The sequence below is a fragment of the Balaenoptera musculus genome, chromosome 1, assembly GCF_009873245.2.
Source record: "Balaenoptera musculus isolate JJ_BM4_2016_0621 chromosome 1, mBalMus1.pri.v3, whole genome shotgun sequence".
Taxonomy (NCBI): Eukaryota; Metazoa; Chordata; class Mammalia; order Artiodactyla; family Balaenopteridae; genus Balaenoptera; species Balaenoptera musculus.
This window is the reverse complement of record NC_045785.1, coordinates 80,198,839-80,224,291: the sequence shown is the minus strand read 5'-3', so window position 1 is coordinate 80,224,291 and position 25,453 is coordinate 80,198,839. Positions and strand designations below refer to the sequence as shown.

At 37.0% G+C, this 25,453-nt stretch overlaps 1 protein-coding gene across 1 annotated transcript in view; it reads left to right on the top strand.

The window, feature by feature from the left end:
- The window catches only part of HFM1 (helicase for meiosis 1), a 136,775-nt gene extending 114,213 nt beyond the window's left edge, over positions 1-22,562 (top strand). Inside the window, exons 34-40 of the mRNA XM_036833641.1 lie at positions 5,438-5,517; positions 6,525-6,631; positions 10,797-11,042; positions 12,108-12,198; positions 20,880-20,982; positions 21,084-21,235; positions 21,987-22,562. Coding sequence (XP_036689536.1) covers positions 5,438-5,517; positions 6,525-6,631; positions 10,797-11,042; positions 12,108-12,198; positions 20,880-20,982; positions 21,084-21,235; positions 21,987-22,056 — 849 coding nt within the window. The 3' untranslated portion in view covers positions 22,057-22,562. The remainder of the gene's footprint in view (positions 1-5,437; positions 5,518-6,524; positions 6,632-10,796; positions 11,043-12,107; positions 12,199-20,879; positions 20,983-21,083; positions 21,236-21,986) is intronic.
- The last annotated feature ends 2,891 nt before the right edge of the window (positions 22,563-25,453 follow it).

Below are 25,453 nucleotides of genomic sequence, written 5' to 3'. Positions count from 1 at the left end.
TATCATTTAAAGCTTGTGTTTCCTTATTTATTTTCATTTTGGATGATCTGTCCATTGGTGAAAGTGAGGTGTTAAAGTCCCCTACTATGATTGTGTTACTGTCGATTTCCCCTTTTATGGCTGTTAGCATTTGCCTTATGTATTGAGGTGCTCCTATGTTGGGTGCATAAATATTTACAATTGTTATATCTTCTTCTTGGATTGATCCCTTGATCATTATGTATTGTCCTTCTTTGTCTCTTGTAATAGTCTTTATTTTCAAGTCTATTTTGTCTGATATGAGAATTGCTACTGTGGCTTTCTTTTGATTTCCATTTGCATGGAATATCTTTTTCCATCCCCTCACTTTCAGTCTGTATGTGTCCCTAGGTCTGAAGTGGGTCTCTTGTAGACAGCATATATATCGGTCTCATTTTTGTATCCATTCAGCCAGTGTATGTCTTTTGGTTGGAGCATTGAATCCATTTACATTTAAGGTAATTATCGATATGTATGTTCCTATTACCATTTTCTTAATTGGTTTGGGTTTATTATTGTAGGTCTTTTCCTTCTCTTTTGTTTCCTGCTTGGAGAAGTTCGTTTAGCATTTGTTGTAAAGCTGGTTTGGTGGTGCTGAATTCTCTTAGCTTTTGCTTGTCTGTAAAGGTTTTAATTTCTCTGTCAAATCTAAATGAGATCCTTGCTGGGTAGAGTAATCTTGGTTGTAGATTTTTCCCTTTCATCACTTTAAATATGTCTTGCCACTCCCTTCTGGCTTGCAGAGTTTTTGCTGAAAGATCAGCTGTTAACCTTATGGGGATTCCCTTGTATGTTTTTTTCCCTTGCTGCTTTTAATATTTTTTCTTTGTATGTATGTATGTATGTATGTATGTATTTATTTATTTATTTAAAGATTTCTTTTTTAAGTTTTTTAAAAAATTTTATTGCATTTTTATTTATTCATTCATTTATTTATTTATTTATATTTTTATTTTTGGCTGTGTTGGGTCTTCGTTTCTGTGTGAGGGCTTTCTCTAGTTGCGGCAAGTAGGGGCCACTCTTCATCGCAGTGCACGGGCCTCTCACTATCGTGGCCTCTCTTGTTGCGGAGCACAGGCTCCAGATGCGCAGGCTCAGTAGTTGTGGCTCACGGGCTCAGTTGCTCCACGGCATGTGGGATCTTCCCAGACCAGGGCTCGAACCCGTGTCCCCTGCATTGGCAGGCAGATTCTCAACCACTGAGCCACCAGGGAAGCCCTGTATTTATTTTTTGATAGTTTGATTAATATGTGTCTTGGCATGTTTCTCCTTGGATTTATCCTGTATCTGACTGTCTGTGCTTCCTGGACTTGACTATTTCCTTTCCCATATTAGGGAAGTTTTCAAGTATAATCTCTTCAAATATTTTCTCAGTCCCTTTCTTTTTCTCTTCTTCTGTGACCCCTATAATTCGAATGTTGGTGCATTTAATGTTGTCCCAGAGGTCTCTGAGAGGGTCCTTAAATCTTTTTTCTTTATTCTGCTCTGTGGTAGTTATTTCCACTATTTTATCTTCCAGGTCACTTATCCATTCTTCTGCCTCAGTTATTTTGCTATTGATTCCTTCTAGAGAATTTTAAATTTCATTTATTGTTGTTAATCTTGTTTGTTTGCTCTTTAGTTCTTCTAGGTCCTTGTTAAACGTGTCTTGTATTTTCTCCATTCTATTTCCAAGATTTTGGATCATCTTTACTATCATTACTCTGAATTCTTTTTCAAGCAGACTGCCTATTTCCTCTTCATTTGTTTGGTATGGTGGGTTTTTACCTTGCTCCTTCATCTGCTGTGTGTTTCTCTGTCTTCTCATTTTGCTTAACTTACTGTGTTTGGGGTCTCCTCCTCACAGGCTGCAGGTTTGTAGTTCCCATTGTTTTTGGTGTCTGCCCCCAGTGGCTAAGGTTGGTTCAGTGGGTTGTGTAGGCTTCCTGGTGGAGGGGACTAGTGCCTGTCTTCTGGTGGATGAGGTTGGATATTGTCTTTCTGGTGGGTAGGACCATGTCTGTTGGTGTGTTTTGGGGTGTCTGTGGCCTTATTATGATTTTAGGCAGACTCTCTGCTAATGGGTTGGGTTGTGTTCCTGTCTTGCTAGTTTTTTGGCATAGGGTGTCCAGCACTGTAGCTTGCTTGTCGTTGAGTGGAGCTGGGCTTTAGCGTTGAGATGGAGATCTCTGGAAGAGCTTTTGCCATTAGATATTACGTGGAGATGAGAGGTCTCTGGTGGACCAGTGTCCTGAACTTGGCTCTCCCACCTCAGAGGCACAGGCTGACACCTGGCCGGAGCACTAACATCCTCTCAGCCGCAGAGCTGAGAAGAAAAGGGAGAAAAAAAGAAAGGAAGAAAAAAATAAAATAAAGTTATTAAAATAAAAATAATTATTAAAAATAAAAAAATTTTTAAATAATAAAAAAAGAAAAAAAAGAAAGAAAGAGGACAGCAACCAAACCAAAAAACAAATCCACCAATGATAACAAGCACTGAAAACTATACTAAAAAAACAAAACAGACAGACAGAACCCTCGGACAAACGGTAAAACAAAGCTATACAGACAAAATCACACAAAGAAGCATACACGTACGCACTCACAAAAAGAGAAAAAGGAAAAAAATATATATATCGTTGCTCCCAAAGTTCACCACCTTAATTTTGGGATGATTTGTTGTCTATTCAGGTATTCCACAGATGCAGGGTACATCAAGTTGATCGTGGAGATTTAATCGGCTGCTCCTGAGGCTGCTGGGAGAGATTTCCCTTTCTCTTCTTTGTTTGCACAACTCCTGGGGTTCAGCTTTGGATTTGGCCCCCCACCCCTGTGTGTAGGTCGCTTGAGGGCATCTGTTCTTCACTCAGACAGGACGGGATTAAAGGAAGAGCTGATTTGGGGGCTCTGGCTCACTCAGGCCGGGGAGAGGGAGGGGTACGGATGCGGGGTGAGCCTGCGGCGGCAGAGGCCAGCATGACGTTGCACCAGCCTGAGGCACGCCGTGCGTTCTCCCGGGGAAGTTGTCCCTGGATAATGAGACCCTGGCAGTGGCGGGCTGCACAGTCTCCCGGGAGGGGAGGTGTGGAGAGTGACCTGTGCTTGCACACAGGCCTCCTGGTTGCTGCAGCAGCAGCCTTAGCATTTCATGCCCGTCTCTGGTGTCTGCACTAATAGCCGCGGCTTACACCTGTCTCTGGAGCTCGTTTAGGCGGTGCTCTGAATCCCCTCTCCTGGCGCACCCCGAAACAATGGTCTCTTGCCTCTTAGGCAGTTCCAGACTTTTTCCCGGACTCCCTCCTGGCTAGCTGTGGCACACTAGCCCCCTTCAGGCTGTGTTCACGCAGCCAACCCCAGTCCTCTCCCTGGGATCCGACCTCCAAAGCTCGAGCCTCAGCTCCCAGCACCCCCCTGCCCCGGCGGGTGAGCAGACAAGCCTCCCAGGCTGGTGAGTGCTGGTCGGCACTGATCCTCTGTGAGGGAATCTCTGCGCTTTGCCCTCCACACCCCTGTTGCTGCACTCTCATCCGTGGCCCCGAAGCTACCCCCAGCACCGCCACCCCCAGTCTCCTGCAGTGAAGGTGCTTCCTACTGTGTGGAAACTTTTCCTCCTTCACAGCTCCCTCCCACTGGTGCAGGTCCCGTCCCTATTCTTTTGTCTCTGTTTTTTCTTTTTGTTTTTGCCCCACCCAGGTACGTGGGGAGTTTCTTGCCTTTTGGGAAGTTTGAGGTCTTCTGCCAACATTCAGTAGGTGTTCTATAGGGGTTGTTCCACATGTAGATGTATTTCTGATGTATTTGTGGGGAGGAAGGTGATCTCCACGTCTTACTCTTCCGCCATCTCGAAGGTCTCCTCTCTAGGTCTTTTATAAGAAAGAAGATTCTAAGTCATGAGGCTAAAACAAGGAGAATATTGGGAAACATGGAGAGGTTTACAGTTTGAAATGGCAACCACCTTTTCTGAGACAATTATTTTTTAGTATCCCAAGTTTTTCCTACCTTCTTTTTGTACTTATTCCATATCATCCATCCCTCCCTTCTTCCCTCCCTTCCTTCCTTCCTTTCCTTCCTTCCTTCCTTCCTTCCATATTCATTGAGCACCAAGAATGTGCCAAGCACTATAGTAGGTGTGGAAGATCCAGTGATAAGACCGTTTTAGTCCCAGACCTCATAAAGCTTACAGTTGAGTGAAGGATACAAATAAGTTAATAGGCTTTTTCAGTACAGTGTGATGAGTGATTCTGTGACAGAAGTGTAAAAGATAACTTGAACTTATATAGAAAGTGCATTCACTCCACATTTGATAGGCCAGGAAAGGATTCCTAATAAACATGATTGAGACCTGAAGGATATATGGGCATAAGCAAGTATGGAGAGGTGAGTACCAGAGTGGTGGTAAAGAGGGATAGAAAAGTATTTCAGATATAGAGAATATGCAGTGGTTCAGAGCTGAGAAAGAGATAGAGATCTTTTTAAAAACTGAAGTAATACAGTATATCTGGAGTTCATTTACAAGTAGGAGGGTGGAGAAAGATAAAGCTGAAGAAGTAGGAGCTAGATCATGAAAACATTTTTGCTATTTTAAGGATTTGGATTTTACCCTGAAAGTACTGGGAAATCACTGAAGGGCTTTAATCAGTGGCATGATTGGAACCGCATTTTATAAAGTTCACTCTGGATGCAATGTAGAGAATGCATTAGAGGATAATACAAAAGGAACATAAGGACTCATTAGGGAGGTTTTGCAGTAGTCCAGGCAAGACAATGGCCTAGTCTAGTGTAGTGGCAGTAGCAGTGGAGAGAAGTGGCTGGGTTTAAGATATTTTTCAGAGATAGAAACAACTACCTTGCTACTTATTGGTTATAAGGGGTGAAGTAGAAGGAATAAAGATGATGCCCTTCTGTCTTGAGCAACTGGGAAAAAAGTGGGGCCTCACTAGGGTAGACACTGTAAATGGAAAGCAAGTTTGGAGGAGTAGAGACATGATAAGTTCATTTGGGAAATACTGAATTTAGAGGCCTACAAGATGTCTAGGTAAAGATGTTCTATAGACAGTTGGATAATAGCTGTTTGAAAGTCAGGAGAGAGCTGAGCTAGAAAATCAAGAAAGAGAGCTAAGCTCAAATCTACAGAGAGCTATAGATTTGAGAGTCATTCATGTGTAGATGGTAATTGAAGCCATGGGAGTAAATGAGATTTATGATTGAGAATGAGTGAGAGTGAGAAGAGAAGAAGGCCTCATGACGAAGAACCATGAAGAATATCAACATTTAAGAAGGGCCTGAGAAGGAGATTTGAGTTGAAAACTAGCTTGAGTTTCTCACAATTTATTGGTTTGGGGACTATATGTATCAGCAGGAATTTTGCTGTTTGGCTTATTTGTTAAAAGGTGTATTGATATGAAATTGATAGTTGAACTTGTTAATTTTTCATTAATAGATGCAGATGAATAAATCTCAAAGTGTGGACCTTAAAGAGTTTGGTTTTACTCCAAAACCTTCTCTTCCCAGTATATCAAGGTACAAATATAATGTTAATATCTGAGGTAAAGTATTCATCATAAACTCTCTGTTCCTCCAAATAGTCATGTATTCAGAGAAAGATGGTTACTGGCTACCTTTGAATCACAGTAATCATTTAGTTCCATAATGAGGTAATTACATCGGGAGAGTTTTGTTATCTTTTATACCCCAAATTTATTTAGAACTCTGCAGTCATAATGATACTTTAACATTGATTGAATCTGCTCTTTCCTGGAAAACTATCCATCCTATGTGTCATGCCCCCAGGCTCTCTCTGCCTTCTAAACTTAACAGATGACAAGAGTATACTTTAAAAAGAGAAGTCATGTTGGTGTATAAAGTCTAATATTTTCCATTTAGAGGCCCACTCTATATTAATAATACCTCAGATTTATAAAATACTTTATAATTTAAAAATTGCACTTTTGTGCATTCTTTCTTTTGACCTTAACAACAACCTGGCTCATAAACCAAGGTATTTTTATCCTATTATATAGATGAAATAACCAAAGCTCATATTCAGAGGGCCCTAGATGATAACTCAGCATTCTTTTCCTATTATGATACCTAAAAGGTAACAGTATATGTAATTTCCCTTCCAGATAAGGGCATTCTATATGCTGGGATGACATTTAATATACTTAACAACCAGTACAGAACAGCCGCTGACCAATCAGACTAGATGCCAGCACTACTTCAAGAGATCCTAACTTTTGTTATCTAACTGAAAGAAGCATTAGAAATAAATTTTTAAGGCTACACACAAATAGCAGAAATCTACCCAATGGGGGAATGTAAAGATGACTAAATGACCTAAGTAGTTGTCACTTCCATTAAACACCTATTTTTTTTACCTTTTACTACTCAGGCTAGTACAGTTTATCATAGAAGTGTTGAGTGGCTGAACCAATTTTTTCCCATTTATATGAATAAGTAGTTTTCAAAGTCAGATTAATTTTAATATTTTCTTTAACATTTTTATGGTTTTATTTATCTTTATAAAGGTCAGAATATTTAAACATACCCGAATTGCCTATAATGGAGCAGAGGGATCAGCGTGAGATCTATACAAAAGGTCAACAACCAGAACCATCTGCATATCAAGACAAAGGTAAATTACTGTTGATGTTGACTTGAGAGAGAAAATGATTTCTCACTACTTTGGACTGACAAGCAATGTTATTGAAAAACCAAAGTCTAAAATTATGATTATTAACTTGGCAACATTTTTCTCTTCAGTTATTGAAGCAGTTTCAAATTCTTAGGTCTGTTATTTCAGATGGTCTTGTTGTGTCTATCATAGATTCCCAAAAAATCTTTTCCTACATAGCATTGACTATTTTAATTTAAAGATAATATGAGGAAAAGCTGAGAATATAAGGGATCTTAGGATATGCAAAGTATTAAAATGCTGAACTATTACTTTTATATGTCTTTAGAATTATTTGAAATAATTTTTTATTTATAAAATTAGTCCATTTTACAAAATAGCTGTGTGACCTTGGGAAAATTATTTAACCTCTTTGGGCGTTAGTCTTATCTTTAAAATTAAGGGATTAAATTGGGTGACCTTTAATATCTCTCCAGTTCTTAAACCTATGATTCTTGCAATCTCTATGATATGTGAGACTATAACCTAGTTTGTGGGATATAGCTGGTTTGTAATATAGATTTGCTTTTTATCTGTGTCTGTCATTAAATTAAAGAGGTAATGCATATAAATTCTTCAACTTTGGGCCTGGTTCATCATTTCTTCAGGTCCTGCCATTAATAGCACCATTTCTCTGGGTCATGCTACTATACTAATAGCAGTCTGTTAAAACGTGTGAGAAATAATTCTGGCCACAGAGTTGTTTGTTCAAGTGGCTGTATGTAGAAATGATAAACTTGGGATTTTCTAAAAACAATTAACAATTTCATGTGTGTGTTGTTTTTGACTTCTATTGCCACTCTTTCCTTCATTCTTTCACTCTATTGCTTTCTCTGGCCATAATTTAAGATCTTAGGTAGGCAAGGGCTGGAGTACCCATCACGCCTTATGACACTGTGGCAGCCATTAGGCCCAATATCAGATCAAGAAAAATCCCCTGATCTTACCTAGACTATCAGAACATTTATCCAATTTGTTCAAAGCCTGATAATATTATTACAACATGAATTGAAGGTGTAAGAGTGTCAACCCTCTTATTTTTATCTCTCTTCAACCTGTAGCCCTCTAACTTATTCCTTGTATGGCTGTTCTATTCCCTGCCCTTCACACCAGAGTTTGTCCTTCCCTCTGTCTACCTTCTTGTTGTCTTTACATAGTTTTTCAACTTTTATTTCTTTCCCACCCACTATTCCAAATGTGATTTGTATTATGATATAAAAGTCTCATCTAGATACTTTAAACCCCAATAATAACTGTATCCCTCTTTTACTGAATGCTCCCCCACCTTTTTTAAAGAAGCTGTATAATATAGTAGTTCAATTTACAAGATCTAGAGATTATCTGTCTAGGTTCAAATCCTAGCTCATTTAGTAGTTGTATGACTTTTCATAGTATACTTACCCAGTTCGTCTCAATTCCCTCATCTGCTTATATTTTAGGGATTTTAGGGTTAAATGAGATAATGTATATAAAGCTCTTAGCATAGTATCTGGTACTGTTATTAATAGTAATTGAGTATATTCATTATACTTTTTACACATTAGTCTTTGGTGGCAAAATACTTTAAATGTATTCAAATACTGCTCTTAAGAATGTTTTAAGAAAAACATGGCAATTTTTATCATCTGTATTCCAGGTGCAAAAAGAGAAGAAGAAAAAATGTCAGAACTTACGAGAAAGCATGTTGAATTGTAAAATTTAAATTGTAAGGGACCTTTGTGCAATTTCTCATTTTACAATGAAAGAAGCCAAGACTCAGAGATTAAATGACTTGCCCAAAATCACATATCTAATTAATAGCAGGGCTAGAAATAGATTCCATATCTCTTGATTCCCAGGCAATGCCATTTCTATAAAATGAAATTGACTTTTAGTTATCAGTGGAGAATTGAAAATCAAACCTGTAATATACGAACTCTTTCAACTTTCCACCCCCCCCCAACTATTATATTTCTCTGTTTCTGCACCCATCCTTAACTCTCTATTTATTTTGAAAGAAGAATTATCTTTTCTTCTATTCAAAGTTTATCTCTCCACCTGTAATCGTACTCTTTCCAATTCTGCCCCCTCTGGGTCTTTAGGAGACCAGCTATCTCTCTCCTCTTGCCCTTATTTTCAGTATCTTCTCCCTGTGGCCTCTTTCTTTTCAGCATATAAATATGCTCAAGTCTCTTCCTTCTTTAGCTGCCAGTCCTCATCTAGCCAGATGGTTTTCTTCTCTTTATATTTCCACTTGACTTTGTACCTACTTCTCTTTTCAGGACATAGCATACTGTGTATGTGTATCAAGGCACAAAAGTAGAATAGTGTGTACTGGAGTTGTAGGTACAGTTGAAGGATAGAGAAGGATTTGGATAGTGAAGAAAAGGATAGAGGTTATTTAAAGTGAAGGAAACTCACTTTAAATTTTACTGGAGCATTTTACTGGAGCAAGCTTGTACTAGCTTGTGAGATGATTATTAAATTTTGGGGAATCTTTCAGGCATTATTAAAGTTTAATTATATAAACTTTCAATTAAGTTATATTAAACACAAAGGCTATAAATATTAAAAACTAACCATTTCCTAAGTATTCTACTACATTTTACTGTTATCTGTATTCTGGAGATTATTTGCATCTATATTTGTATCTGTATGGTGGGAATACTGTATAAAGGGATGCTATTGTGCATTTCTTCCCAACTTTGCATTCAGTTACATCACATTGGTAGCTTGAAATCAGTCATGGTGGGAATACTTATAGAATGGAAATCAGCAACCACTACAAATCAGGGCTTAACTTATTGTCTTGTTTATTGTTTATACTTAAGAAAGTGATGGAGAAAATGATAGTAGTGCAGATTTAATTTATCAGTGTGTCATGTCTGTAGCCCTTACATTGTGGATAGCAAGAAAAATTGAAGGAATATTCCTCTAGCATTTGAAAATTATTATCTAATTCAGCAAGGAAATTGCTTAAGGCTATGGGTGAATGAGTGAAGTCCCAACATATGTCTTTATTGTTTTACTTTTATTAAAGTCAACAAAAATATCAAACAACGTTCGAATTGACAAATGAATGTGAGAACTACATTCATTTATCAGTTGCAACCATAGGTGGATACAGATACAAGAGTTTGGCAAAATTCAATGAAAACGTTCAGTGATAATCAATTAGATATATGGAATTTACAGTTAAGCATGCTGTATATTTTATCATTATTTGTAAATTGTATGCTATACATCCTTTACATATAATACATATATATGCATAAAATTTTTTGGAGAAGTGAGTTATTAAATATTTATTAACACACTGCTATGGAAAACTGCACAAGTAAAGGCGTTTAGTCCCCATAACAATCATATGTATTAGGTACTATTATTTATTTATTTATTTATTTATTTATTTATTTGGTTGTGTTGGGTCTTAGTTGCGGCAGGCAGGCTCCTTAGTTGTGGCTCACTGGCTCCTTAGTTGTGGCATGCGAACTCTTAGTTGCGGCATGCATGTGGCATCTAGTTCCTGGACCAGGGATTGAACCCGGGCCCCCTGCATTGGGAGCAGGGAGTCTTAACCACCATGCCACCAGGGAAGTTCCATGTTAGGTACTATTATTATCCCCATTTTGCAGAGGAGAAAACTAGGCTCAGAGTTTAAATTACTTGTCTAAGATCATCCAACTAGTAAATGATAGAGGTGGAATTTTCACCCAGGTAGTCTGGCTCTAAACCCAGGCTATAAACAATGGATAGCATTGAGGATATTTTAGCAGGAGAAAAATAACGATATATTTTCATAACAATACTCAAAATTAACTACTTATAGGGAGAAGAGATGGGGGAGGAAGCCCATTTTAGAAGCTATTATAATCCAATCTTGGAGTAAGATTATTCTTATGTAGGAATTAAGAGGGAAAATTAATTCTGTCTAGAAGAATACCTTGAAAATTAAATTTAGTGCAGCAGTCAATCACTACATGTAATACAGTAAATAGAATTGTTGAACACAATACTCAGCAATGCTTTAGAACACTACTACTCAAGACCTCTGTTTAGTAGTTGAAAGATATGTTTGACATGTCAATAGATAATGATGCTTAAGGTTTAAAAAGTGCCTATACTCATTTATACATACACATGACAGATTTTTCTAGATGGACCTATTCTACAACTTCAAATGAGAAAGCACCTCAAACAATGCTGTTCAAGAGAAATCTTAATGCATCTGAAAACCAGAATTTGACAGATGCGGTTAAAAGTAATTCTTCATTTTCAGAAGTTTTGAATGTGAACTTTGAATTGGGAAATGAAGTTTGGGATGATTTTGATGATGAAAGCTTAATAGAAGTTACTAGCTTTTCAGCTGATACTGAGAAGACAAAAACATCAGGTAAATAGCATGAAATATATTTCATTTGTATGTATGTATTTTGTATATATGTGTGTATTGTATTTGAAATATATGTTAGAATGAAATAATTTCATGAGAAATTATTTGAATATTTTTCAGTTAAGCTTTTGGGACTAATTTTCTTTGTCTTTTTTGTGTGCTTGCTTAATTAGTTTCAGTTTGTTAAGATTATAATTTTTAGCAAAAGTAAAATTTGACCCTCCCACAAATAACATTTCCTATCCCTAAGGACAGAGGTCAAGGTTATTCCATGTTGACGATATAGCAAATGAGCTTTTTCTATTCTATTGCTCCTTATCTTGTTAAAGGCTTTATTCAAATTCAGATTGTTTATCGAATTTTTCCTCATAAAACAGACTACCCTGCTTTCCACATTAAGATCTCACGTAGTCTGGTAATGTTTGTGAAAAACAAAAATGTTCCAATTTAAAAAATATTCTTTTTTCACATGCTAGCAAAGAACATAAAAAGATAACTTTTATTTCTAGTAGAAATATTGACTTTTCAGGTATAAATAAATAAATAATCAGGAAAAGATTAGTCTCTCTTGTATTAGATATTGTGTTTAAATCATATACAATCCAAAAATAATGGGACTAGGCCTTTGAGTTACTGGTGAATTCACTCTATTTCACCAAAATAGAGAAGTAAAAATCTTGGTAAGTATAAGACAAGATAGGGAGATGGAGATACTCTTTCCCGGGATGGCTGACAGATGGAAATCAGTCCCTTGCAGACCATTGAAAATATTGAATGAACTTCAACTTGATCATTTACATGGCTTAAAAATAAATAAATAAATAAATAAATGATAGTGGTTGGGGACCTTTTAACATAGTGACTAATAAGCTAACCTATGTGTTTTGTAGTTTTACTCTCTTAGCTTCGCTCCTTTGTTTTGTCTATGCACATTAAATTTGATTATTGAGAAGAATTTTTCATTCTCTCCTTAACCAGATCATATCTGTTTGGAGAGATATTATACTCTAGAATAGAATACAGATATTCTATTCGATTATTTCAAAATGTTATCTCTTTATCTAGGATTTGGAAACACTTTGAGTTCAAGAACCAGGGAAAGTAAGCTACCCTTCCAAGAATCAGAAAGCAAATTCCAAAGAGAAATGTCAAACAGGCAAGTTTTAGAACTTTATTTTCAAATACTTACAACTTTATATCCTCCTGACATGTAAGTGGAGATGGGGATCAAGTCATTAGATGTCAGAGAAGCAGTAGGGTATTAGCCAACTTAAAGCCTCTTAACCTTAGAGCTGTGTTTCTCAAAGTGCTGTTGTCAGACCACCCAAAACTCAAAATTACCCAGGGGTGCACATTAAACATGCACATTCCTGGGCGCCATGCTAGACTTACTGAATCATGGTCTCTGGGGCTGGAGCTGAGGAATCTTCACTTTTTATAAGATGTGAAAACTGAATAGGAGTTTGACAGGTAGAAAAGAGGACACTAAGGCATTCCAGGTAGAAGAGTACATGTAAAGGGATAAGGCTTGAAAAGGCATCCCATGCTCAAGGGTCAGTAAAGTGTGGTCTATGTAGCCATAGAATTAAGGCTGAGATTGCTGAGGTCTGTGAGAGACCATGAATGCCATATTTAGATACCTGTGCTGTATCCAGTAGGTCAGGGGTCACAAGCTCAAACTGCCTTTGGGATTTCACGGGCCAAGGTTAACTGTAGAGTGTCCCATCTAAAGGGAATAACCACTACTCAGCTCCAACCAGTTGTTGCTGTACAGGAAATCTGAGTCTAGTGTTGTCAAATATCCTGATTTTTCAAAAAAGCTAAGATCTAAAATTTATGTGACATCTCCTGACTTTAAAAATTGTTTTTAACATCTTTATTGGAGTATAATTGCTTTACAATGGTGTGTTAGTTTCTGCTTTATAACAAAGTGAATCAGTTATATATATACATATGTCCCCATATCTCTTCCCTCTTGCATCTCCGTCCCTCCCACCCCTCTAGGTGGTCACAAAGCACCGAGCTGATCTCCCTGTGCTATGCGGCTGCTTCCCACTAGCTATCTATTTTACATTTGGTAGTGTATATATGTCCATGCCACTCTCTCACTTTGTCCCAGCTTACCCTTCCCCCTCCCCATATCCTCAAGTCCATTCTCTAGTAGGTCTGCATCTTTATTCCCATCTTGCCCCTAGGTTCTTCATGACCTTTTTTTTTTTTTAGATTCCATATATATGTGTTAGCATACTGTATTTGTTTTTCTCTTTCTGACTTACTTCACTCTGTATGACAGACTCTAGGTCCATCCACCTCACTACAAATAACTCAATTTCGTTTCTTTTTATGGCTGAGTAATATTCCATTGTATATATGTGCCACATCTTTTTAATCCATTCATCTATTGATAGACACTTCGGTTGCTTCCATGTCCTGCCTACTGTAAATAGAGCTGCAATGAACATTTTGGTACATGACTCTTTTTGAATTATGGTTTTCTCAGGGTATATGCCCAGTAGTGGGACTGCTGAGTTGTATGGTAGTTCTATGTTTAGTTTTTTAAGGAACGTCCATACTGCTCTCCATAGTAGCTGTATCAATTTACATTCCCACCAACAGTGCAAGAGGATTCCCTTTTCTCCACACCCTCTCCAGCATTTATTGTTTCTAGATTTTTTTATGATGGCCATTCTGACTGGCGTGAGATGATATCTCATTGTAGTTTTGATTTGCATTTCTCTAATGATTAATGATGTTGAGCATTCTTTCATGTGTCTATTGGCAATCTGTATATCTTCTTTGGAGAAATGTCTATTTAGGTCTTCTGCACATTTTTGGATTGGGTTGTTTGTTTTTTTAATGTTGAGCTGCATGAGCTGCTTGTAAATTTTAGAGATTTATCCTTTGTCAGTTGCTTCATTTGCAAATACTTCTCCCATTCTGAGGGTTGTCTTTTCGTCTTGTTTATGGTTTCCTTTGCTGTACAAAAGCTTTTAAGTTTCATTAGGTCCCATTTGTTTATTTTTGTTTTTATTTCCATTTCTCTAGGAGGTGGGTCAAAAAGGATCTTGCTGTGATTTACGTCATAGAGTGTTCTGCCTATGTTTTCCTCTAAGATGTTGATGGTGTCTGGCCTTACATTTAGGTCTTTAATCCATTTTGAGTTTATTTTTGTGTATGGTGTTAGGAAGTGTTCTAATTTCATTCTTTTATATGTAGCTGTCCAGTTTTCCCAGCACCACTTATTGAAGAGGCTGTCTTTTCTCCACTGTATATTCTTGCCTCCTTTATCAAAGATAAGGTGACCATATGTGCATGGGTTTATGTCTGGGCTTTCTATCCTGTTCCATTGATCTATATTTCTGTTTCTGTGCCAGTACCATACTGTCTTGATTACTGTAGCTTTGTAGTATAGTCTGAAGTCAGGGAGCCTGATTCCTTCAGCTCCGTTTTCCTGTCTCAAGATTGCTTTGGCTATTCGGGGTCTTTTGTGTTTCCACACAAATTGTGAAATTTTTTGTTCTAGTTCTGTGAAAAATGCCAGTTGTAGTTTGATAAGGATTGCATTGAATCTGTAGATTGCTTTGGGTAGTAGAGTCATTTTCACAATGTTGATTCTTCCAATCCAAGAACATGGTATAGCTCTCCATCTATTTGTATCATCTTTAATTTCTTTCACCAGTGTCTTATAGTTTTCTGCATACAGGTCTTTTGTCTCCTTAGGTAGGTTTATTCCTAGGTATTTTATTCTTTTTGTTGCAATGGTAAATGGGAGTGTTTCCTTAATTTCTCTTTCAGATTTTTCATCATTAATGAATAGGAATGCAAGAGATTTCTGTGCATTAATTTTGTATCCTGCTACTTTACCAAATTCATTGATTAGCTCCAGTAATTTTCTGGTAGCATCTTTAGGATTCTCTATGTTTAGTATCATGTCATCTGCAAACAGTGACAGCTTTACTTCTTCTTTTCCAGTTAGGATTCCTTTTATTTCTTTTTCTTCTCTGATTGCTGTGGCTAAAACTTCCAAAACTATGTTGAATAATAGTGGTGAGAGTGAGCAACCCTGTCTTGTTACTGCTCTTAGTGGAAATGGTTTCAGTTTTTCACCATTGAGGATGATGTTGGCTGTGGGTTTGTCATATATAGCCTTTATTATGTTGAGGTAAGTTCCCTCTATGCCTACTTTCTGGAGGGTTTTTATCATAAATTGGTGTTGAATTTTGTCGAAAGCTTTCTCTGCATCTATTGAGATGATCATATAGTTTTTATGCTTCAATATGTTAATATGGTGTATCACGTTGATTGATTTGCATATATTGAAGAATCCTTGCATTCCTGGGATAAACCCCACTTGATCATAGTGTATTATCCTTTCAATGTGCTGTTGGATTCTGTTTGCTAGTATTTTGTTGAGGAGTTTTGCATCTATGTTCATCAGTGATATTGGCCTGTAGTTTTCTTTCTTTGTCACATCTTCGTCTGGTTTTGGTATCAGAGTGATGGTGGCCTCGTAGAATGAGTTTGGAAGTGTTCCTCCCTCTGCTATATTTTGGAAGAGTTTGAGAAGGATAGGTGTTAGCTCTTCTTTAAATGTTGGATAGAATTCTCCTGTGAAGCCATCTGGTCATGGGCTTTTGTTTGTTGGAAGATTTTTAATCACAGTTTCAATTTCATTACTTGTGATTGGTCTGTTCATATTTTCTATTTCTTCCTGGTTCAGTCTCGGAAGGTTGTGCATTTCTAAGAATTTGTCCATTTCTTCCAGGTTGTCTATTTTACTGGTATACAGTTGCTTGTAGTAATCTCTCATGATCCTTTGTATTTCTGCATTGTCAGTTGTTACTTCTCCTTTTTCATTTCTAATTCTATTGATTTGAGTCTTCTCCCTTTTTTTCTTGATAAGTCTGGCTAATGGTTTATCATTTTTGTTTATCTTCTCAAAGAACCAGCTTTTAGTTTTATTGATCTTTGCTATCATTTCCTTCATTTATTTTTCATTTATTTCTGATCTGATCTTTATGATTTCTTTCTTCTGCTAACTTTGGGGTTTTTTTGTTCTTTTTCTCTAATTGCTTTAGGTGTAAGGTTAGGTTTTTTATTTGAGATGTTTCTTTTTTCTTAAGGTATGGTTGTATTGCTATAAACTTCCCTCTTAGAACTGCTTTTGCTGCATCCCATAGGTTTTGGGTCGTCGTGTTTTCATTGTCATTTGTTTCTAGGTATTTTTTGATTTCCTCTTTGATTTCTTCAGTGATCTCTTCCTTATTAAGTAGTGTGTTGTTTAGCCTCCATGTGTTTGTATTTTTTTACCGATTTTTACCTGTAATTGATATCTAGTCTCATAACTTTGTGGTCGGAAAAGATACTTGATAAGATTTCAATTTTCTTAACTTTACCAAGGCTTGATTTGTGACCCAAGATATGATCTATCCTGGAGAATGTTCCATGAGCACTTGAGAAGAATGTGTATTCTATTGTTTTTGGATGGAATGTCCTATAAATATCAATTTAGTCCATCCTATTTAATGTATCATTTAAAGCTTGTGTTTCCTTATTTATTTTCATTTTGGATGATCTGTCCATTGGTGAAAGTGAGGTGTTAAAGTCCCCTACTATGATTGTGTTACTGTCGATTTCCCCTTTTATGGCTGTTAGCATTTGCCTTATGTATTGAGGTGCTCCTATGTTGGGTGCATAAATATTTACAATTGTTATATGTTCTTCTTGGATTGATCCCTTGATCATCATGTAGTGTCCTTCCTTGTCTCTTGTAACATTCTTTATTTTAAAGTTTATTTTATTTGATATGAGTTTTGCTTCTCCAGCTTTCTTTTCACTTCCATTTGCATGGAATATCTTTTTCCATCCCCTCACTTTCAGTCTGTATGTGTCCCTAGGTCTGAAGTGGGTCTCTTGTAGACAGCATATATACGGGTGTTGTTTTTGTATCCATTCAGCCAATCTATGTCTTTTGGTTGGAGCATTTAATCCTTTACAATTAAGGTAATTATCGATATGTATGTTCCTATTACCATTTTCTTAATTGGTTTGGGTTTATTATTGTAGGTCTTTTCCTTCTCTTTTGTTTCCTGCTTGGAGAAGTTCCTTTAGCATTTGTTGTAGAGCTGCTTTGGTGGTGCTGAATTCTCTTAGCTTTTGCTTGTCTGTAAATGTTTTAATTTCTCCATCAAATCTGAATGAGATCCTTGCTGGGTAGAGTAATCTTGGTTGTAGGTTTTTCTCTTTTATCACTTTAAATATGTCCTGCCACTCCCTTCTGGCTTGCAGGGTTTCTGCTGAAAGATCAGCTGTTAACCTTATGGGGATTCCCTTATGTGTTATTTGTTGTTTTTTGTTGTGATTTGTTGTCTATTCAGGTATTCCACAGATGCAGGATACATGAAGTTGATTGTGGAGATTTAATCCGCTCCTCCTGAGGCTGCTGGGAGAGATTTCCCTTTCTCTTTGTTCGCACAGCTCCTGGGGTTCAGCTTTGGATTTGGACCCGCCTCTGCATGTAGTTTCCCTGAGGGCAACTGTTCTTGGTTCAGACAGGACGGGGTTAAAGGAGCAGCTGTTTCGGGGGCTCTGGCTCACTCAGGCCTGGGGGAGGGAGGGGTACGGATGCCGGGCGAGCCTGCGGTGGCAGAGGCCGGTGTGATGTTGCACCAGCCTGAGGCGCGCCGTGTGTTATCCCAGGGAAGTTGTCCCTGGATCACGGGACCCTGGCAGTGGCGGGCTGCACAGGCTCACAGGACGGGAGGTGTGGAGAGTGACCTGTGCTCGCACACAGGCTTCTTGGTGGCGCAGCAGCAGCCTTAGGGTCTCATGCCCGTCTCTGGGGTCTGCGCTGATAGCCGCGGCTCGTGCCCGTCTCTGGAGCTCGTTTAGGCAGCGCTCTGAATCCCCTCTCCTTGCGCACCAGGAAACAAAAGAGGCAAGAAAAAGTCTCTTGCCTCTTTGGCAGTTCCAGGCCTTTTCCCAGACTCCCTCCCGGCTAGCTGTGGCGCACTAGCCCCCTTCAGGCTGTGTTCATGCAGCCAACCCCAGTCCTCTCCCTACAATCCGACCTCCGAAGCCCGAACCTCAGCTCCCAGCCCCCACCCGTCCCGGCGGGTGAGCAGACGAGCCTCTCGGGCTGGTGAGTGCTGGTCGGCACCGATCCTCTGTGCAGGAATCTCTCCACTTTGCCCTCCGCACCCCTGTGGCTGCACTCTCTTCCATGGCTCCGAAGCTTCCCCCCTCCAGCACCCGCAGTCTCCGCCCGCGAAGGGGCTCCTAGTGTGTGGAAACCTTTCCTCCTTCACAGCTCCCTCCCACTGGTGCAGGTCCCATCCCTAGTCTTTTGTCTCTGTTTTTTCTTTTTTCTCTTGCCCCACTCAGGTACGTGGGGAGTTTCTTGCCTTTTGGGAGGTCTGAGGTCTTCTGCCAGCATTCAGTAGGTGTTCTGTAGAAGTTGTTCCACATGTAGATGTATTTCTGATGTATTTGTGGGGAGGAAGGTGATCTCCGCGTCTTACTCTTCCACCATCTTCAAGCTGTCCTGACTTTTAAATTTTGACAACTAATTTTTTTAAATGTGATATGGTCTGCAGCACCCTCTCTCCAAAAAATAATAATAATGCTTGTAGACCATATGTAGCCTAGAGGCCTCTAGTTTTTGATCTCCATAGTATGCAGTGAGGGCCCATCCGAAATATTTAAGCACAGTTTATATAATTTAACCAGAAAAAATCATTCTAGCAGTGATATCTAGAATGATTTGTAGAGGGTGGGACCAGCAGGGGCATGGTGGCTAATGAGAAAGGCAGGCTATGATGAGACCTCAACTAGGGCAGAGGTGATAGAAACTGAGAGGTAGAATTGGATTTTTGAAATATTTCATAGATAACACAGATTAGATTTAGCAATTGCTAGAATATGGTAGTAAAGGAAGAGGGAAGAATAAATGGCAAGTGGGTAGATGGAGGTATTATCTGAGAATATAGAACATAGACATTTGGGAAAAAAACAATAATAATTTTAGAAATGTTCAAGTTAAAGTATCTTTTTTAAAAATTTTATTTTTTATACAGCAAGTTCTTATTAGTTATCTGTTTTATACATATTACTGTATATATGTCAATCCCAATCTCCCAATTCATCACACCACCACCACTGCCCATCCCCGCAACTTACAGTATCTTTGTAGAAATGTAAGATGCATTTGGATATTGGACCTGATTAGAACTCAAGGGAGGGAAATTATAGCCAGAGCGAAAACTTTCCTGCAGAGAAGAAACACTGATAACTTTTTATTCATGGTCCAATTTTCTACTTAAGGATTATTTATGTCTCCTGCTTTAAAAAAGTTTCAAATTTGTGGTGTCTTTTGATATTTTTGCTATTATTTAGTCATTTTACTGAACATTAGTATCAACATCACAGAATCATAGATTTCAGAGAATTCCAGAGTTGAAGGGGGCTTAACTTAAATGTCATTTAATCTCCCCACCACTGTATCCTTGAATAACCATCCAACATCACTGGCAAGTAATCATGCTATTTCTACCAAGACAACTCCAGTGTCCAGGAGCTTATTCACTCTTCAATGCTTGTTCCATGTTTGGATCTCTCAGATCACTCAATAGCTTTTAAAAATATTTGCCTAAAATTTGTCTTTTTATCATTTCCATTCATTGCTTCTAACTCTGAGTCATACGGAATAAACAGATTAGAAACATCGAAGTGGAACAAAGCTGGGGGTATAGAGAAAATAGGCAAATCACAAGTAGGAAGATAACAAGGCATATGAACAGTTTTGTGCACCACACTTTTAGAAAGCTACAAATAATTTTGGGAGAGTTTAGAAGTGACCAACAGAAGATAAATGGGTTTAAAAAGGAATCCTATCAAGAAACCTGTGAGAAACCGGTGCCAGAAATTGCTGCTAGGAAGAAGGCCTGTGGGATCTGAGGGTCTGAGATGAAAAGGAAACACATGCTTTTCCTTTCATACCCTTTTTACTATTTTAATTCCTTGCCATTCATCAGAGATAAAGAGATTCAGTTCTTATCAATATATGTGATTCTTCCCTACCCATATCTACTGTTTATTGCTCCTTGTATGACTGTCACATTTTAGCCTGTGTCAGCTTAAATTGTCTCCTCCTCATAGCGGCATCCATGACCACCTTTTTAAAGTGGGTTTGTGCCTCCACACTGTTATTTCCTATAATATTACTCATTTCATTTCTTTCATATCACTTCAGGATCTATAATTATATTTATTGTTTATTCATTGTCTGTCCCTCTATAGATGATAACCACCTGAGGATGTGTTTACTATTTCATACTTAGCTCCTAGTATAATGTCTGGCATACAGTAGTGAATAATAAATGTTTTTTAATGAATTAATTTAATACAAAAGACTAAAGGTGAATTCTAGTATACAGTTATACATGAACAGATAGGTAGAGATGTCTGTCTACAGTGAGACCAGAATAGGGAAAGGAGACTAAAAGTTAAACAAGTGGGATTTAGAAAAGATTTACAAACTGCTAGATGAGAGATGATTAAGCATAAGACAATTTTAATGAAAATTGTTGAATGATTATTTCTGTAGGCCTTTAAAAGTAGTATTCTTATTTTATTTGGACTATATAAGTTGTTGCTTTGTCTAAAAGAAAGGAGATACACCAAGTTCTCCATGAGTCTAAGAAATGGAGCATCAATTTTGGGGTTGATAAATATGATAAACTCTAATCATATTTTCCAAAGAATCACTGTTGATCTAAATTAGAATGGTTTGTTTCTCTTATTTGCCGTATTTTATAAATAATTCATTTTGATTTTTAGTTTTGTTTCATCACATGAGAAGCCAGATATTTATTTATCAAATTCTGCTATGTCCAAGTTTGCTGCATCCTCCATGACAAAATTACCTCAACAAGCTGGAAATGCAAGTATTATAAGAAGAAGCACTTCTTTGTTTTTCTTTTAAATACCACCTGAATCGTTAAACCTTCAATGATTGCTAATTTTTTTAACCTCAAAATATAGGTCCATTTACAAGAAATAAAACAAAGTCTGTCGCCAGAGATTGAAAAGCTGTGCTTTACTCACTCTGAAAAAATATCAAGCTCTTCAAATTTTGTTAAGAAAGTGGATTGCTTTACTAGAAACAGTGAACATAAAAAGGAGGTTGATTTCAGGTAAGAACTCTTTAAAAATATTTTGAAACTACACTAGTAAAAACTTTTTACAAAGAAGTTCAGTATTCCTTTTCCCTTGTTTCATTTTAAAGATCAGAACCTAAATGTTTTATTTTCTTAAAGACATTAAAATTTTAGACCACTGGTGAGCTAAGCTCCTTAAGATAATTCAAAATATCAAATATCTCAATTTTTGAGAACCCATATATTTGATGCTAGTAATTAAAACATTATATTATGTTGATAAACTTTTTTTTACTGATTTGAATACACTATGTTGATAATATGAAGTGTAAGGTCACTTGAGAAATGAGATCAGCTAATTTTTTTAACATTCAAGTTGTATTTTAGCCACCAAGTTCTGTTAACAATTCTACAGATTCAAAGAGAAAGTCAGACTAAGTCTAATCAGTGCCCCGACTGCTGATCATTTTTATGGGTAACTCTAGCAGTTTCCCTCTCCTTGAATAGTCAAGGTTTATAGACCTGTTGACACTGATTAAATGGCATTACTTTCCAATATGTTTAAAGAAATATCTAAGATACTTGTCTCTACCTTTCACAGTTTATGAACTCTAATTTGCCCCAGACTTTCTACAAGGTTATGCACATTGAAGTTTGTTTAATAAATTAACCTCTCAGCAATCTTCAAGTTTATCCATTTTATATTTATTATTATATTATTTATTGTAAATTTAAAAATAAATTGTGTTACAAAAATAGTTATTTTTACGTTTGCTTTTTCCTCCAGTTGGTATCATCCTGATGATGAAGCTGATGAAATGAAGTCTCTTCTGGGAATATTTGATGGTATTTTCTAAAACAATCAGACAAAAATGCTTTTTATATTAATAAGACAAGGTATTAAAGACACCTAATTACAAAGCATGAGTTTTATTTTTAAAAAGTAGTTCATACTTGTTCAGATTTTTTTTCTCTTGGATTTGGCTAGCTTTGTTGACTCTTCTGCAACAAAATATTTGGACTGATTTTTTTCCCCATCATGTTGTAACTTCATGAAAAGCACTTTTGCAGTGGCTTTGTTTCATAAGTTGATAATTGTTTCATTTAGAAATAATTATTGGTTATTAATTGGTTTTTGATGGGAACCAATTTTATATTTTCTTAACAAGAAGAAAGGTATTCTGTGAAAGCAAAATGATGGTAGGTCAGTGAATCTATTTACTCTATCGATTTTTCACCATTATTGTTTTGTTTTGCTAAAGATTTTTAAGAATCCAATGGCTGTCTGAACCTATTGTTATATCATTTCAAGCAAAAATAAATGAAACATTAATCAATATAGACTGTTTAACTTGTTCTTCAATGTGACAAATTCTAAAACTTTGTTATGTTGACTTTTACTATAGCAAAAGCTATTTTATGTTATTTTCCAGTGAGATATATCTCAAATTTCTTTACTGTTAAGTAGTATATAGGCACTGTAAGCAATGTTTGTTTTTTTATAGTTGGGTTTTGCTTTCTAATCCAGTCTGACCATCTTTGACTGTTTAGATCATTTACATTTGCTTTATTTTCCCATGAATCCATAAGTATGGGTTAATTGTATCATTTTTTCTTATTAGTTACTTATTTTATAATATTAGTGTATATATGTCAATACCAATCTCCCAATTTATCCCATTACCGTGACCACCCACCTCCCACTTTCCCCCATTGGTGTCCACATGTTTGTTCTCTACATCTGTGTCTCTGTTTCTGCCTTGCAAACTGGTTCATCTGTACCATTTTTCTAGATTCCACATATATGCATTAATATACAATATTTGTTTTTCTCTTTCTGACTTGCTTCACTCTGTATGACAGTCTCTAGGTCCATCCACGTCTCTACAAATGACCCAATTTCATTCGTTTTTATGGCTGCGTAATATTCCATTGTATATATGTACCACATCTTCTTTATCCATTTGTCTGTCAATGAGCATTTAGGTTGCTTCCAGACCTGGCTATTGTAAATAGTGCTGCAATGAACATTGGGGTGCCTGTGTCTTTTTGAATTATGGTTTTCTCTGGGTATATGCCCAGTAGTGGGATTGCTGGGTCATACAGTAATTCTATTTTTAGTTTTTTAAACAACCTGCATACTGTTCTCCATAGTGGCTGTATCAATTTACATTCCCACCAACAGTGCAAGAGGGTTCCCTTTTCTCCACACCCTCTCCAGCGTTTGTTGTTTGTAGATTTTCTGATGATGCCCATTCTAACTGGTGTGAGGTGAAACCTCATTGTAGTTTTGATTTGCATTTCTCTAATAATTAGTGATGTTGAGCAACTTTTCATGTGCCTCTTGGCCATCTGTATGTCTTCTTTGGAGAAATGTCTACTTAGGTCTTGTGCCCATTTTTTGATTGGGTTGTTTGTTTTATTAATATTGAACTGCAGGAGCTGTTTATATAATTTGGAGATTAATCCTTTGTCTGTTGCTTCATTTGCAAATATTTTCTCCCATTCTGAGGGTTGTCTTTTTTTCCTGTTTATAGTTTCCTTTGCGTGCAAAAGCTTTTAAGTTTCATTAGGTCCCATTTGTTTATTTTTGTTTTTATTTCCATTACTCTAGGAGGTGGATCAAAAAAGATCTTGCAGTGATTTATGTCAAAGCGTGTTCTTCCTATGTTTTCCTCTAAGAGTTTTATAGTGCCTGGTCTTACATTTAGGTCTTGAATCCATTTTGAGTTTATTTTTGTGTATGGTGTTAGGGAGTGTTCTAATTTCATTCTTCTACATGTAGCTGTCCAGTTTTCCCAGCACCACTTACTGAAGAGACTGTCTTTTCTCCATTGTATATCCTTGCATCCTTTGTCATAGATTAGTTGACCATAGGTGTGTGGATTTATCTCTGGGCTTTCTGTCCTGTTCCATTGATCTATATTTCTGTTTTTGTGCCAGGACCATATTGTTTTGATTACGGTAGCTTTGTAGTATAGTCTTAGGTCAGCGAGTCTGATTCCTGCAGCTCTGTTTTTTTCCCTCAAGATTGCTCTGACTACTCAGGGTCCTTTGTGTCTCCATACAAATTTGAAGATTTTTTGTTCTAGTTCTGTAAAAAATGCCATTGGTAATTTGATAAGGATTGCATTGAATCTGTCGATTGCTTTGGGTAGTAGAGTCATTTTCACAATATTCATTCTTCCAATCCAAGAACATGGTATATCTCTCCATCTGTTTGTGTCATCTTTGATTTCTTTCATCATTGTCTTATAGTTTTCTGAGTACAGGTCTTTCGACTCGCTAGGTAGGTTTATTTCTAGGTATTTTAATCTTTTTGTTGCAGTAGTGAATGGGATTGTTTCCTTAATTTCTCTTTCTGATCTTTCGTTGTTCGTATATAGGAATGCAGGAGATTTCTGTGTGCTAATTTTGTATCCTGCAACTTTACCAAATTCATTGATTAGCTCCAGTAGTTTTCTGGTGGCATTTTTAGGATTTTCTATGTATAGTATCATGTCTTCTGCAAACAGTGACAGTTTTACTTCTTCTTAAAAGGAATTTGTATTCCTTTTATTTCTTTTTCTTCTCTGATTGCCATGGCTAGGACTTCCAAAACTATGTTGAATAATAGTGGCAAGAGTGGACATCCTTGTCTCGTTCCTGATCTTAGAGGAAATGCTTTCAGTTTTTCACCGTTGAGAATGATGTTTGCTGTGGGTTTGTCATATATGGCTTTTATTATGTTGAGGTAGGTTCCCTCTATGCCCACTTTTTGGAGAGTTTTTGTCATAAATGGGTGTTGAATTTTGTCAAAAGCTTTTTCTGTACCTATTGAGATGATAATATGGTTTTTATTCTTCAGTTTGTTAATATGGTGTATCACATTGATTGATTTGCGTATATTGAAGAATCCTTGCATCCCTGGGATAAATCCCACTTGATCATGATGTACTATCCTTTTAATGTGTTGTTGGATTCTGTTTGCTAGTATTTTGTTGAGGGTTTTTGTGTCTATGTTCATCAGTGATACTGGTTTGTAATTTTCTTTTTTTGTAGTGTCTTTGTCTGGTTTTCGTATCAGGGTGATAGTGGCCTCGTAGAATGAGTTTGGGAGTGTTCCTTCCTCTGCAATTTTTTGGAAGAGTTTGAGAAGGATGAGTGTTAGCTCTTCTTTAAATGTTTGATAGAATTCACCTGTGAAGCCATCTGGTCCTGGGCTTTTGTTTGTTGGAAGATTTTTAATCCCAGTTTCAATTTCACTACTTGTGA